This window comes from Neomonachus schauinslandi, chromosome 16 (assembly GCF_002201575.2).
Source record: "Neomonachus schauinslandi chromosome 16, ASM220157v2, whole genome shotgun sequence".
Classification (NCBI taxonomy): domain Eukaryota; kingdom Metazoa; phylum Chordata; class Mammalia; order Carnivora; family Phocidae; genus Neomonachus; species Neomonachus schauinslandi.
In genome coordinates this window covers 9,882,395-9,895,848 of record NC_058418.1, presented here as the reverse complement: position 1 = coordinate 9,895,848, position 13,454 = coordinate 9,882,395, and the positions used below count along the sequence as shown (strand labels likewise).

At 57.0% G+C, this 13,454-nt stretch overlaps 1 protein-coding gene across 2 annotated transcripts in view; it reads left to right on the top strand.

Moving 5' to 3' along the window:
* Positions 1–2,995: 2,995 nt before the first annotated feature.
* The window catches only part of MARK4 (microtubule affinity regulating kinase 4), a 29,758-nt gene continuing 19,299 nt past the window's right edge, over positions 2,996–13,454 (top strand). For both annotated transcript variants that reach the window (XM_021681332.1, XM_021681333.2), the window contains exons 1-7: positions 2,996–3,309; positions 7,584–7,784; positions 10,417–10,470; positions 10,574–10,622; positions 11,309–11,374; positions 11,453–11,523; positions 12,274–12,330. In XM_021681332.1, the coding sequence (XP_021537007.1) occupies positions 3,259–3,309; positions 7,584–7,784; positions 10,417–10,470; positions 10,574–10,622; positions 11,309–11,374; positions 11,453–11,523; positions 12,274–12,330 (549 nt within the window). In that variant the 5' untranslated portion in view covers positions 2,996–3,258. The remainder of the gene's footprint in view (positions 3,310–7,583; positions 7,785–10,416; positions 10,471–10,573; positions 10,623–11,308; positions 11,375–11,452; positions 11,524–12,273; positions 12,331–13,454) is intronic.

Genomic DNA, 13,454 nt, shown 5'->3' with positions numbered 1-13,454 from the left:
CTGAGCCACCCAGGCGCCCCTTAGAGTTACTTTTAAGGTTTTAGGTTTAGGATGTCTTTAGGGAGGTCAGGCACAGCGTCCCAGGTGTTAGGCCTGGGACAAGAGATCACGTGCCTAGGCAAAGTTGGGGTTGGTGTGGGATTAGGGTCAGGGCTGGATTCAGGGATCACTGCTTCTGTCCCCGGCCCCAGGAAGGGCTCTGTAGATGCTCAGCCTGGGAGAAGTGGGTCAGGGGTTAAGATTCCAAGGTCTGAAGGCTTCAGATCAAGGACTGGGTTTTCCAGACAATGGGCCCTGGGAAAGGAGCTGCTTGAGTGGCCAAGAGGGGAGGGGGAGGCTTTGTCCTCAGCAGGTCAGTGTGGATCGAAGTAATCAGAAGACGGTGAGTAGCCCTGGCTGGAACCAGCCGGCCTGTTGTGGGCGGGGACAGCTGTCAGATCTCCTCCTCTTTTTTTAAATTTAATTTTTTATTGAGATATAATTCACATGCCATAAAAATTCACCCTTTTTTAGGGGGGAGGGGCAGAGAGAGCTCTTTTTTTTTTTTTTTTTAGGATTTTATTTGTTTATTTGTCAGAGAGAGAGCCCAAGCTGGGGGAGCAGCAAGCAGAGGGAGAAGCAGGCTCATCATTTTTAAGGTTCAGCATTTTGTAGCTTCCCCCCTCATTTAGCCTCTGTGCCCTCGTCTGGGAAGTGGGGTGGGGCCACTGCTGGGGTTAGGGGAGCCGGGGTGGGGCCTGAGGTGTGGTGGGCAGGTGTGTGGAGGGAGGGGATCTGCTGCCCCTTCGTGGTGCCTGGGAGAACTGCAGCTCTGCCTGCTAAGCCTGGAAAGGAGTGACTCAGCTCCCCCAACCCATCCCCAAGACCCCAGCCCTCACCCTGCAGAGCCCTTGGGATCTCAAACCTTCCAGAACTCCGGCCTGAACTCCTCCCTCTCTGCATCCCACCATCCCCGGGACTCCTTGGGCCCCATCTGCTGAGTAACAACAGTAATGTCATCCACTTATAAAGCTCTAATCTGTTCACACGCGGAGCTTTTACGTATATAGTCTCATTACTTTACTGCAGACTGATTTTTCAGGGACAGGAAGCCATAGTGGTTAAGAGCCCAAGTTCCAGAGTTTGGAGGCACTTTGTTTCAAATCTCAGTCCTGCTGCTCACCAGCCATGTGACCTTCAGCCTGTGATTTTTTTTTTTTTTTTTTTTTTTTTAATTCTTAGGCTCTCTGCTTCCTCATGTGTAAGTGGGGCTGATAATGATGGTCCAACCTCACAGGGTGGCAGAAAGGATAAAGGGCTCAGAGCCTGACACAAAGGAAGCCTCTGTGAGTCTATGTAGCTGATAGTATCAACCAGTGATGTGCTGATAAATGTTTCACAACCAGCTCTCTGGGGAGTTGGGGGCAGGGAGCTTTGATTTGTGGCGTGTGCCAATTTCCATGGTGTAAATATTCCCACCATGACTAATTCAAGCTTGAATTCAGTGATGTCAAGCTACAGTGATGTCACTGAAAGAGTTTTGCGGGGAAGAGATGCGCAGTAGCACGTTATACAGTTGTATCTCTATGAACGTGCAATAGATGTAAATAACCTCAGGATCACAGATAATAGTAAAATGCAGTAAAATAATTGGGTTGTGATGAGTATTTATTACCTTTGTTTTCAGTATAACTTATTTAATTACATGTTTGCATAATTCAATTTTTTATAATGGCTGTTTAACAACCAGTTCCAAAATTCCTGCGACTTTAACAGTCAGCTCACTCGGGCTGACTCCAACACACCGCTGTTGGCATCGCACCCCTATTTTAGAAAGGGAAACTGAGGCTCGAGAAGATGATCAGTCAGACAGGGGGCAGGGCATGGACCCCATCCCTCCAAGGGCTGTGGGATTCTGGGGCCAGGGCGGGCTATGCAATGCCCCTCTTTCTTTCATCCCACCCTGGTCTAGAGGGCATGGGTGGTCCCCGCAGTACTGGATGACCTCAGTGGAGCCCTTGCCTCTCTGGTTTCGATTTGCCCATCCCGACAGCAGCTGCACCCTGCAGGTGAATACTTACACAGGGCTCTTTAACACCTGCTTCAGCCCTGCCAGGAAGGCAACATGTCTATCCTTCCCCTCACTTTATAGGTTGGGAAACTGAGGTCCCCCCTGAGTCACAGAGCTATAGGGAGAGTCCTCAGATCCCAGCTGGGGTGCACAGGAGAGGAACCGGTAGCCACGACCTTGGGCTCTGGAGTTTTCTGGGAGATGGGAGGCAACCTGGCTAGAGATGGTGGTCCGGCTTTGGCAGTGGCTCTGCCTAGCACACTCTGCCCCCAGCACCCTTAGCCCTACGCTCCCAAGAACTTCCTGGGCCCCTCGACCGGAGAGAGGGTGGCTGGGAGGGAGAATGTGGACAGCGCCGTCTGCCTGGTTCTCGTCCCTGGGGGCTTCTCCGCCTCTGTCGCTGTCTCCATTCTCCTCACAGGTCTCTGAGTCTCTGTCTCTCTTTGTCTCTTTTTGCCTCTCCCTCCGTGTCCGTGTGTGGGTCTCTCAGGCTTTGTCGCTCTCTGTGTCTCTGTTCTCTCTGAATCTCTGTCTCTTTGTGTGTGTCTCTTTCCCTGTGTTTTCTCCCTTTCTTTCTTTCTCTTATTGTCGCTCCGATCTTTCGGCTCCCTTTACATCTTTGTGTGTCTGGGTTTCTCCCCACCTCTGTCCCTCTCCCCTTGTGTCTCTTTGTCTCTCCCTATCTCTGCGTCTCTCAGTATCTTTCCCTGCGTCTCTGGCGCTCTGCCCCGGCGTTTCTCCCCTTCTCTTCCGGTGAGTCTCTACACTCCTGTGAGAACACGCTCCCTACCGACGCGCCCCGACCTGCCTCCGCCCCCAGAGCCCCCGGCTAGCCCGGGCCTGCGCCTTTAAGGGCCGGCGGCAGAGGGCGGGGTCTCGGCGGCCCCCCCCCCCCCCCCCACCCCCTCCACCGCCTCCCTCCGCCGCCGCCCGGGCCGGCTCCGCGCCCCCTCCCCGGCCCCCGCCCGCCCGCCTGCCCGCCGCCCCCATGGCGCCCCGGGCCCCCACTGCACGGGGCCACTAGGACCCTCGGCGTCCCCTTCCCTTCCCCGCCCTGCCCCCCTCTCCCGCGGCGCGAACCCGGGTGTCCACGGCGCCCAGCTTTTGAGCTCGCGTCCCCAGGCCAGCGGGGGGGGAGGGGAAGAGAGGGGACCCCGGGACCCCCGCCCCCCCCACCCGGCCGCCCAGTCCCCCGGGATCCGGAGAAAATGTCTTCGCGGACGGCGCTGGCCCCGGGCAACGATCGGAACTCGGACACGGTGAGTGGGGCCCGGCCCCTTGGGGAGCGCCGGTCGGGTTCAGCCGCCGAACCCCTCGTCCTGGTGTGCCCCTCGCCGCGCGAGCCCCTACCTGCATTCCCCGGGCCCGGCCCAGCTTGCCACCTCCCGACCCCCGCCCGGACTTCCAGGCCTCTCGACCCTCCCCCACTCCAGCTCAGCCCGACCCCTGGGGGCGCCCCTCTCTCGGGACCCCCCTCTTGTCCCTCTGCAGACCGCTTCCGCTCGGGTCTCTTCCCTCCAGGAAGCCCCCTCCTCTGCCTTCCAGGAGCCCCTCCCTTCTCCGGCGTGTTCTTAAGCCCCTTCCCCTCCTGGCCGCCCGCATCCGATAACTCGCCCCCTCCCGGATTTGCAGGGCTCCTGACCCCAAGGCCCGGCCCTGGCCCTCTCCCAGGAAGGCCTGGCCCAGTCCTGCCTCTGGCTCCGGCCTTCCCCATCTGGATGTGGGTGCCGGGCTCCCCAGGAACCCCCCTCTTCTCATTCTCAGCCCTCCGCCCCTCTGGATCCTCCCAGATCCTGTGGGCACCCCCTCACAGGAAGCCGGTTTCCACCTTTTCCTGGGCCCAGGGCCCTTTCTAGCTTGTTCAAGGTCTCTCCACTCCCAGGCCTGGCCCCTATCTTCCAAGCAGCCCTGTCCCTGGATTCCCAGTACTCTGGGTCCCCCCCTCCCAGTACCCCCCAGACCGTCTCTGGTCTTGGCCTCCAACTTCCAGGCCCCTAGCCTAGTCTGGGATTTCTAGGCCCTGAACTAGTCTGACTCCAGGCCTCATCCTCCCTGTATCAACTTCTCAGCTTCAGGCAAGCCCCCTCCCCAAGCCCCCAACCCCTTGATCCCCTCCTAGGCCAGGAGCTTCCTCCCAGGACACCACCTCTTCCCCTAATCTCCAGGTCCCCATCCCTTCTGCCCCAGGGCCTCCCTCTTCCTTCCTGGGAGTCTGGCCTCCCAGGGAAACCCCCTCCTCAGCTTCGGAGGCCTCTCCCCACTCACAAGGCTAGGCCCCAGATCCTCCTTCCAGAAGACTCCCGGACTCGAAGCCTGGGGTCTTGCCCTGGCTGTAAGCCTTCTCTTGGGGTCTGTCTGCTGGAAACCTCCTCCCCAAGTTTCTAGGCCCTTTTGACATCCACAAGGCTCAGGCTTTCTTCTTCTGGGTTGCTCCTTGCCCAGCAAGCCCCTTCTCCAGGACTTGCATGCTCCTGGACCTTTCTCTGCTTCCAAAGACTAGAAACTCCTAGAAACCCCCTCCTTTAACTTCTAGGAGTTTCCTTGGCTCTTCTGAGTTCCACTGCCCCATGGCTTTAATCCTTCCCATTATTCCCAGGTCCTCTGTCCCTATACCACAGCCCAGAACAGTCCTGGGAGACCCCCCCTTCCCATCTCCCATCTGATTACTCTCAGCCCTTCCAAAGGGCCTCCCACCACCCCCAGCTGGGGTCTTTGTCCCTTTTCCCCTAGGCCTCTGCTAGGTCCCTGCACCCCCACCCAGCCACCCTCACTCCAGATCCCCCACCAGAGAGACTGATCTCCGTCCCTTCATCCTGCAAGACCCTGCCTCATAGAGAGCACCCCCCCCCCCGCCGCCGCTGCCGCCGCTGCAGCCCACCTACGATAGGCCAGACTCTGATTTGGAGTCTCTGGTGAGATCCCCATCCCTCCCCCAAGTCCCTCAGGAAGTGCCAGGGAGCCCACGGGCCCGGGTTCAAATGCTGGCTCTCTCTGCCAGCCGGTTGGCGCTGTGCCCTCAGACTACTCGTTCTTCCTTTCTGTGCCTCAGTTTCCTGCTCTGGAAAGTGGGGATGATCACTTGAGTCCCTCAGAGGATGACTCGAGATGACACGGGGGAAGCCTGGTACATAGGACGCACTCCGCACTTGTCCGCTGCTATCGTGAATAGTCACAATATGAGTCAGATGGGCCATGCGTTCTCCACCTGGGGGCTGTCATCGGGTGGTTGCAGGAGCTCACGGGTCCTCTCCCTGCTCCGAGCCTCAGTTTATCTCGAAATAGGGTTGATGATAGCACCTCCCTGTTAGGGATGTTTTAGGGAGCCAAGGAGAGGATGTGAGTAAGATGCACTTCAAATCTAGTTTCTGTCCCTCCCTAGCTGTGTGACCTCAGGCAAGTGACGTCACTGCCGTGAGCCTCGGTGTCCTCATCTGTAAAATGGGGCTCATCGAGCACTTCCTCCTCTTTCGTGGTCCAGACTTGTGCCTGGTGGGCATTTGAGGAGGGCCAGTCCCCTTCTCTCCTCTTGTCTCCCGTCCTCCCAACTAGTGTGTAAGTCCTGCTTGTCTGTCCTGCCTGGGGCTCACCTCTCCCTCTGGAACTGGAGGTCTCAGGCTCTTCCCCTGCCACCCGGTTACCATGACAACAGCCATGTGGGGTCATGCTCCCCCACCCCAAGTTCCAGCCCCCCCCACCGCCGAACTCTCTGGAGGTTCCCTAGCAACAGGCCCTGTGTTGGGGCTCCAGCCGGGCGGGAGGGAGAGAGCCGGGCCAGTTGGTGGTGTGGGCCAATTTTAGCTCCCGCCCCCGGCCCCTGGGGGCTCTGTCACCCACTGCCCCAGCCGCCCCTTGCAGGGGTCCCTCAAGCATGCTGCTTTCAGTGGGGTGCCAGCCCACCCCCAGTTTGGCTCCCCTGGTGCCACCTGATGGGGATTCTTCTCCAAGACCTTATCTCGGTGGGGATCAGGGCCTTATCAGCCAGGATCTCCACCTCCCTGCCTGCCCTCCTTCCCCTGGGCGGAGACCTGGGGTTGTGAGCCGCTCAGTAGGATGTGGGTAAGAGCTCAGTACTCAGGAGCCACCGGGCCCGGGATCGAATCCCTGACCTTGGCCAAGGTGCTCACCCTGCCTCAGCCTTGGGGGTCCCTGTCTGGAGAGTGTGGGTGGTAACTGGACCCAGGCGGGAGGCCCCGGGTGAGGGCACAGTGGGCAGCGGGCATGTGGTTAGGGCCACAGCGGCGGCGGTGGTCCTTCTGCGCCTTGTGGGGGAACTGTGTGACCTTGACATGGTACCTTCTCTCTCCAAGCCTCAGTTTCTCCTCTGGAGTGTGAGGATGTAGGTTCCGCCCTCAATGGGCTCCCGTGGGAATTAAATGGAGATGAGGTGCTTACTAGCCCGAGCCTTGGCCCCGTAGTAAAAGCAGCGTAATAAAAACATGTAGGAGTGTGAGTCAGCGTGATAAGGTGATGGTGAGGGTCAGCAACTCTGGGCTAAACTCTGTCCTGCTCTGGGCCTCAGTTTCCCCACCTTAAGACGGGGATGATGACCGAATCAGACAGTAGCCATGCGGATTCCCTGTTGCCTACCTGGCCTTTCTCCTCCTCAGCAACCTTTGTCCCCGCGCTTCCCACCCCCGCCCCAGGAAGCAGGGAGGGCAGCGCAGGGTCTGAGCAGAGCCGCCTCTGCTGGGGCCTCTGGCTCCCTCCGCAGCCTGCACCCTGGGCCCCAGCGCTGAAAGGGAGGCACAGTCCCTGGGGCTCACAATCAGGAGCAGGCAGTGACCTGCGGGGGAGAGGCCCAGGAGGGACAGGACAGCAGGAACAGAACGTCGGGGACAGATGGGAGCGCGGGTGTGGGAGACAGCGGTTCCCAGGGCGGTGGGGGGGCCATGAGGGGGAGGCAACAGTGTTTCCACGGGAGGAAGGTAACCGTGTGGGGCTGGAAGATCAGGGCAGAATGAAAGAGTGTTGGTTATAGTGTTTGGAGTCGAATTTGGGGCAAGAAGAATTGGGAGAAAATGTTAGGGGCAGTAAGCTGGGAATAAAATGCTGCTCTTGGGGTTCAGAGTAGAATCGGGGGGCGGGGGGCTGGCGGATGGGGAAGTGATGGGTGACCCGGGAAGTCGAGAGCAGCGAGAGAGACCTGGGGTGGAGTTGAACCCAGATCGAGGACACAGATTGGGATTGAGGACCACAGTGTTTAGAGTAAAATACCGTGGTCCCAGCACCTGGAAAAGGAAGTTGGGGGTAGCCTGAATGTCGGGATTTGGGGGGTGGGGAGAGGAGCCTGATGTCTGGGACCCCAGATGCTGCAGAGTTGGGGGACCCCAGCGTTTTTGTTCTTGGAGGCGTCTTCTTGTAGCAAGAGATGGGGACCCCCAAAGGCAGTGTGCTTCTCTCTGGCCCGCGTTCGAGAAGGACCACGAAGGGGCCAGTGGCCGTGGCTGGAGCCAACCGCCCCAGCCCACGGGAGCCACCGAAGGCGGGATCAGATGGGCACTGCCCACCGCTCACGCTCCGTCCCCCCGTCCAGCATGGCACCTTGGGCAGTGGCCGCTCCTCGGACAAGGGACCGTCCTGGTCCAGTCGCTCCCTGGGTGCCCGCTGCCGAAACTCCATCGCCTCCTGTCCCGAGGAGCAGCCCCACGTGGGCAACTACCGCCTGCTGAGAACCATTGGGAAAGGCAACTTTGCCAAAGTCAAACTGGCCCGGCACATCCTCACCGGCCGGGAGGTGAGTGGGGGGATGGGCAGGGTGCGGGGCCCAGCCCTCCGGCACCAGCATTGTGGGAGGTGGGGGCGGAGTCAGACTTGGCCCTCGCTTTGCTTCGTGATCTCAGGTTAAGTCCCTGACTCTCTCCCCGGGACAGGTCAGGACATCTCAGATTTGTCCAGAAGAATCCAAGTAGAATTGGGCTACCGTGGGAATTAAATGTAGATGAGGTCCTTATTAGCCCAGGACTTGGCCCGTAGTAAAGGCTATTTAATAAAAAACCATGTGGGTGGGGTGCCTGGCTGGCCCAGTCAGTGGAACATGTGCCTCTTTTTTTTTTTTTTAAGATTTTATTTATTTATTTGACAGAGAGAGACACAGCGAGAGAGGGAACACAAGCAGGGGGAGTGGGAGAGGGAGAAGCAGGCTTCCCGCTGAGCAGGGAGCCTGATGCGGGGCTCGATCCCAGGACCCCGGGATCATGACCTGAGCCGAAGGCAGACGCTTAACGACTGAGCCACCCAGGCGCCCTAGAACACGTGCCTCTTGATCTCTGAGTCATGAGTTCAAGCCCCACGTTGGGCCTAGAGCTTAAAAAAAAAAAAAAATGATGTGGGAGTATGAGGTGATGGGAGGACATCAGCTCTAGAATAAACCGTGTTCACCTCTGGGCCTCAGTTTTCCCACCTTAAAACAGGGATGATGGCGCATTAATGGCCAGTGCTCATTAAATATCGGTCATCGTCCCTGGAATTGTTGGGAACTCTCAGATCGCGGGCAGAGCCGTGCGTTGTGTTTCTAAGAATTCACACGGCTTTTGTGTCTAAACCCGGACCACTTCCCCGTTGCAGTGGTGGGCTTTGGTTCCGTCAGACCTTGCAGCGATCTTCATGAGACCACACGAGAACTCACTGGAGTTCTCAATTCCCCACAGTCCCATTCTCCTTGCCCCCAGAGTAGGGCAACATTACTGCGCCCACACAGACCTGACCTTGTAACCTAGATATGAAGCCTCTCACTCATGCCAGGGGGAGGGGGGATCTCCTCTGTTCCCCTTTAATTTTAGAGGACGTGGCTGGAGCGATTTCCGCTGCCTGGGATGAACTCTGTCCTGCCCACACGCCATCCACAGCAGACACACAAAAGATACCAGGCTCCTATGGTTTTATGGGCATGTTCTACCAAACATTCCGATCTTATGCCCATCCTTCCAGAGATTAACGAAAGAGGTTCCACTGCCCAGCTGATTGGAAGTGCTAGCTGCATGATGACCAAGACGTCAGAACGAGCTACGGATACCATTATGGGCTGGCCTTACATGTGAACATAGATCCAAAAATCTCAAACAGAATATTAGCAAAGAGACCCGTCACATCAGTTAAAGAAAGCCGTGTGGTGACAGAGCTGGGTTCATCCCAGGAATGCACAGTTCTTTTCAAATTGACAATTTATTCGTGTACTTCGCCACATTCCCAGATTCAAGGAGGGAAACCATATGATCGTCTCAATACTGGCATGAAAAGTGCCAAAATTAAAAACCCGTTCGTGAGGATATGAGAAAAGCTAACGGACCCTCTCCCGCACAAAGAATACGTCGTTCCCCTTGTGTGGATTTTGAACTTGATTCCAGGGGCTTCCTAGAGGATCAGCTTCTAAGGAAACTGGGCCTCCCAAGGGAAGGATTCTGTAATCCAGGGGATCTGGGGGTGGCCCCAAAACCCTTTGGGGAAACTATAGACCTAGAGCTGAGTTAAGACTTTTAAAGGTCCCTCACTACTGAAAAAGTTATGGGGCTCTGCCCCAAAGTGCAATTCAAAATCAAAACTTAACCTCACTGCAGGATGCATATAAGGAGAGTTCATTAACTTTCCGATTCTTCCCCCATGGTCACTGCTCAAAGCTCTTTTAAAACTAGGGGTCCCTGGCTGGCTCACTTGGAAGAGCAAGCAGCTCTTGATCTTAGGGTCGTGAGTTCGAGCCCCACGTTGGGTATAGAGATTACTTTAAAAATTTTTAAAAATAAATAAACTATACGTATTTTCTTCAGTTTTAGATGTTTAAGAGGTAAACTTGATCAGGCTGCATGAGTTCAAACCCCAGCCCACAAACTTACTAGCCATGTTACCTTGGCCAACTGCCTGAGCAGTTCTGTGCCTCAGTTTCCCAGCTTGTAAAATGCGGATAATTCTAACACTCATACTGTGAAGGATTGAAAGAGTTCTCGTTTGTAAAGCACACAGACTGAGGCCCGGCGACTCCTCAGGAAATGTTAGCTACAGTTATTTATTGTTTCACAGTTCATGCATGCAAGACAAACAAGACATGCTGGGTGAATGGCCTGAGGTGCCCTCACGGAGGGGCCCTCAAAAGGTCTCACTCTCACACGCATTCACACAGGCCCCTGAGTAGCCCCACCCAGGTCCTGCTGTGGAATAGGGGATATTTCCCTGTAGAAGTCAGAGAGCACTGGACACAGTGGCTTGTGCAAAGGTCCTGAGGCCCAGATCTCCCATCCACCAGGAACGGCCCTGATTGAGGGCTTCCTGTGAGAGGGGGCAAAGGAAAGACACTCCTGGGCAATCTGGGTTGGGAGGGCCTTTCCCAACTCGAGCCCTTGGCACCTTGATCTTTTACCCCTTCCTTCCACCTCCAGGTCGCCATCAAGATCATTGACAAAACCCAGCTGAACCCCAGCAGCCTGCAGAAAGTGAGGCCTAGGGAGAGGGAGCGGGGTGGGGACAAGGTTGGGAAGAGGGTCATCAAACCGCCCACCCTCATCTTTCTCTTTCTTCTTTTCTGGCCATGCCCAGCTGTTCCGGGAAGTCCGCATCATGAAGGGCCTAAACCATCCCAACATTGGTGAGGAGGGGAAGAGTGTGGGCTCAGAGACTACCAACTGGGGCACTTGGCAGAGGAGAGAGTTGGGGGACAGAAGAATCGGCAGTTTTCACAGTTAGAAAGACCTGTTTTCTCTTAGCAGTGTCGCTGCTCACTGGCTGTGTGACCTTGGGCAAGTCACTTAACCTCTCTGAGCTTCAGTTTCCGCCTCTGGAGTGGGGTTTATAAGAAGGCCTACTTCAAGGTCATTGTGGGGTTTGGATAAGACTGAGCATTCGAAACACTCCATTCACAACTAAGCTGGGGGACCTGGTCTGATTACCGTCAGCAGCAGTGAGCACTGTCCTTGTCATTGTGAGGCAGAGGGGAGACAGGACTTAGCCTGGCCTGGATGTGGCCACAACATTTATTCATCCACGTGTTTGTTCACTTGGGAAATGTTTATTGAGTGGCTGCTATCTAGCATAAGCAGGAAAGAAAACAGACACAAATCTCGGCCTCAGAGAGCGGACTTTCTTGTGAGAGAGAAAGTAGGAAAGGTGGTGAAGTAGGGCTGAGGAGTTCGGGAAATCTTGCCATCAGTAGGGAGCCATGGAGCGTTCTTGAGTAAGGGGGTGTTCTGGTCAGCACATGCGTAGTTACAGAGTGTGGGCGGAGCTGGGGGGTTCTCGTCCCAAATAACCCTGCTCCCCCCCGGGTCCTTGCAGTGAAGCTCTTCGAGGTGATCGAGACAGAGAAGACGCTGTACCTGGTGATGGAATACGCAAGTGCCGGTGAGGCGTCCCTCCCCGCCCTGCCCCCTGCGCCCCCCCCGCGCCCCTCGCTGACCCCGCTTGGCCTCTGCCCTGCAGGAGAAGTGTTTGACTACCTCGTGTCCCACGGCCGCATGAAGGAGAAGGAAGCTCGAGCCAAGTTCCGACAGGTGGGGGCCGTCAAGGCTGTGGGCAGGGCTGAGAGGGACGCCCCATCCCCGGGCAGGAGGGGGTCTGGGGGCGGAAGTCCGGGTGTCCACGAGCTTGCAGACGCCCGGGTGTGAGGATGCCCTGATGCAGGTGGGCGGATGTCAGACGTGTGGGTGCGAGGGTGGGCCCAGCGCGTGGGAGCGTGGTTAACAGGTGCCAGGGTCCCGAAGCCCATGAGCGGGGCCGTGCGGATGCGGCGTGGGGGCAATAGGTATCTGGGTGCCCGGATACGAACGGTGTAGCTGGGCGGGTAGAAATGTATGCGTGAGGGGGCCCAGGTGTCCGGCTAAGGGGTGCGTGTCCGATGGGGGAAGGGATTTGAGCCAGGGTATTGGTCCACGACTGTCCAGATGCCCTGATGGGGCTCTACTGGGCGTATCGGGGCAGAGTGTCCGTCTGTGGGTATGCAGTGTTCTTAAGTGTGTTTCCGGACGGGAAAGTCGGGAGGGGACCGGCTGTGATGTCCTGGTTCCGAGGCCCCTGCCGAGAGGGTGTCCAGGGCTCTGAGTGGGGATGTGGGTCTGTGCAGGGCCCTTGGCGTGGATTCCCACTGTGATTGAATCGGGGCATGAGGCCCCGGCATCCCGGCCTGTGCCTAGGGGTGGAGGCCTGGGGCTCTGGGTCTTGGTTGTGAGTAGGGTCGTGGGGCCGGGGAGAGGCCGAGGGATTTGGGGCCACAGGTCGCTGACCTCTTCTTCCCCCCGCTCCAGATTGTGTCAGCAGTGCATTATTGTCACCAGAAAAACATTGTACACAGGGACCTGAAGGTGAGCCCCCCGCCCCACGGCAGGCTCCCCACCGCAGCCCGCACTTGTCCCTAGTCCCGCCTCCAGGCCCCCTGGGGATCCCCTGTAGCCTCCACACTCCCTCGCTCTTCTCCCCGTCCTCCTCCCTCAGCATCCGGGGCCCCTTGACTCTTTCCCAAGCTGCTGCGGCAGAGGAAGGCCAGCAGATGGGGGAGCAGGTAGGGAGGTGGGGGCAGGAGGCGAGAACAAAGGAAAGGAAACGAAACGTCCGAGGACATTGCACACGATTACGTGTGTGCTGAACAAGGACTCGATAAAGGGCTCACCGCTCTCAGAGCCTTTGGAGCCTTGGCATCTCTCAGACTTTAGGACATTCAGGAACCTTCGAGAACTGAGGTTCTAGAGCCCCAGAGTCACATGGCTTCTGAGCCTTAGAATCGCAGGCATCTCCAAGCTCGAGAAGGACCTTTGAGAGAGAGAGAGAGAGAGAGAGAGCGAGCTCCTGAGGCTACTCCGAGCAAGGAAGGGACTCAGCCAGCCCGGACCCCCCACCCCCCACCCCGCTCTGCACCTCCCACCCTGAGAACCACACGTCTCAGGGCTTCTCGACCCAGACCGGAGAGAGAAATGTTTGTCCTGCTCAGTCGAGTTGTCTTGACTCTCGTTTCTGGAACACCTCCTGTGTGCTAGACGCCGTGCCTTAAGGAAGGTCTTCTCAAGGTATCAGTAGTGAAGGACCGGGTTTGTTCTAATATTTTCAATTCCCAGTCCGCCCTGACAAATACTTTTGTGAAGTACAATAAAAATGAAGGGGGGGGGGGGGAGAAAGATGTCCAAAATACAAGACCAATTTTTTAAAACTATTATTACATTAAAAAAAAACAAACAAAAAACCAAATCAGAAAAACCGACTGTCAAATTGCTCTAGAAGTTTCTAGACACACTCCGTGTCTGTACCGACTCTCTGAGAAAACCCCTTGAGGCTTGGGAGTTTGCCGTCACCTGGGGGAGGCACGCCCCCTGGTGGAGGGTCCTGGAAGTGGCTGAAAGGGATTTCGGGGATCTGATTAGTGCACCGCGGGTGGGGGTGGGGGCCAACCTGACCTGAGGGAGCCACCCAGGCACCGGATTGTGGCTGGGTGACA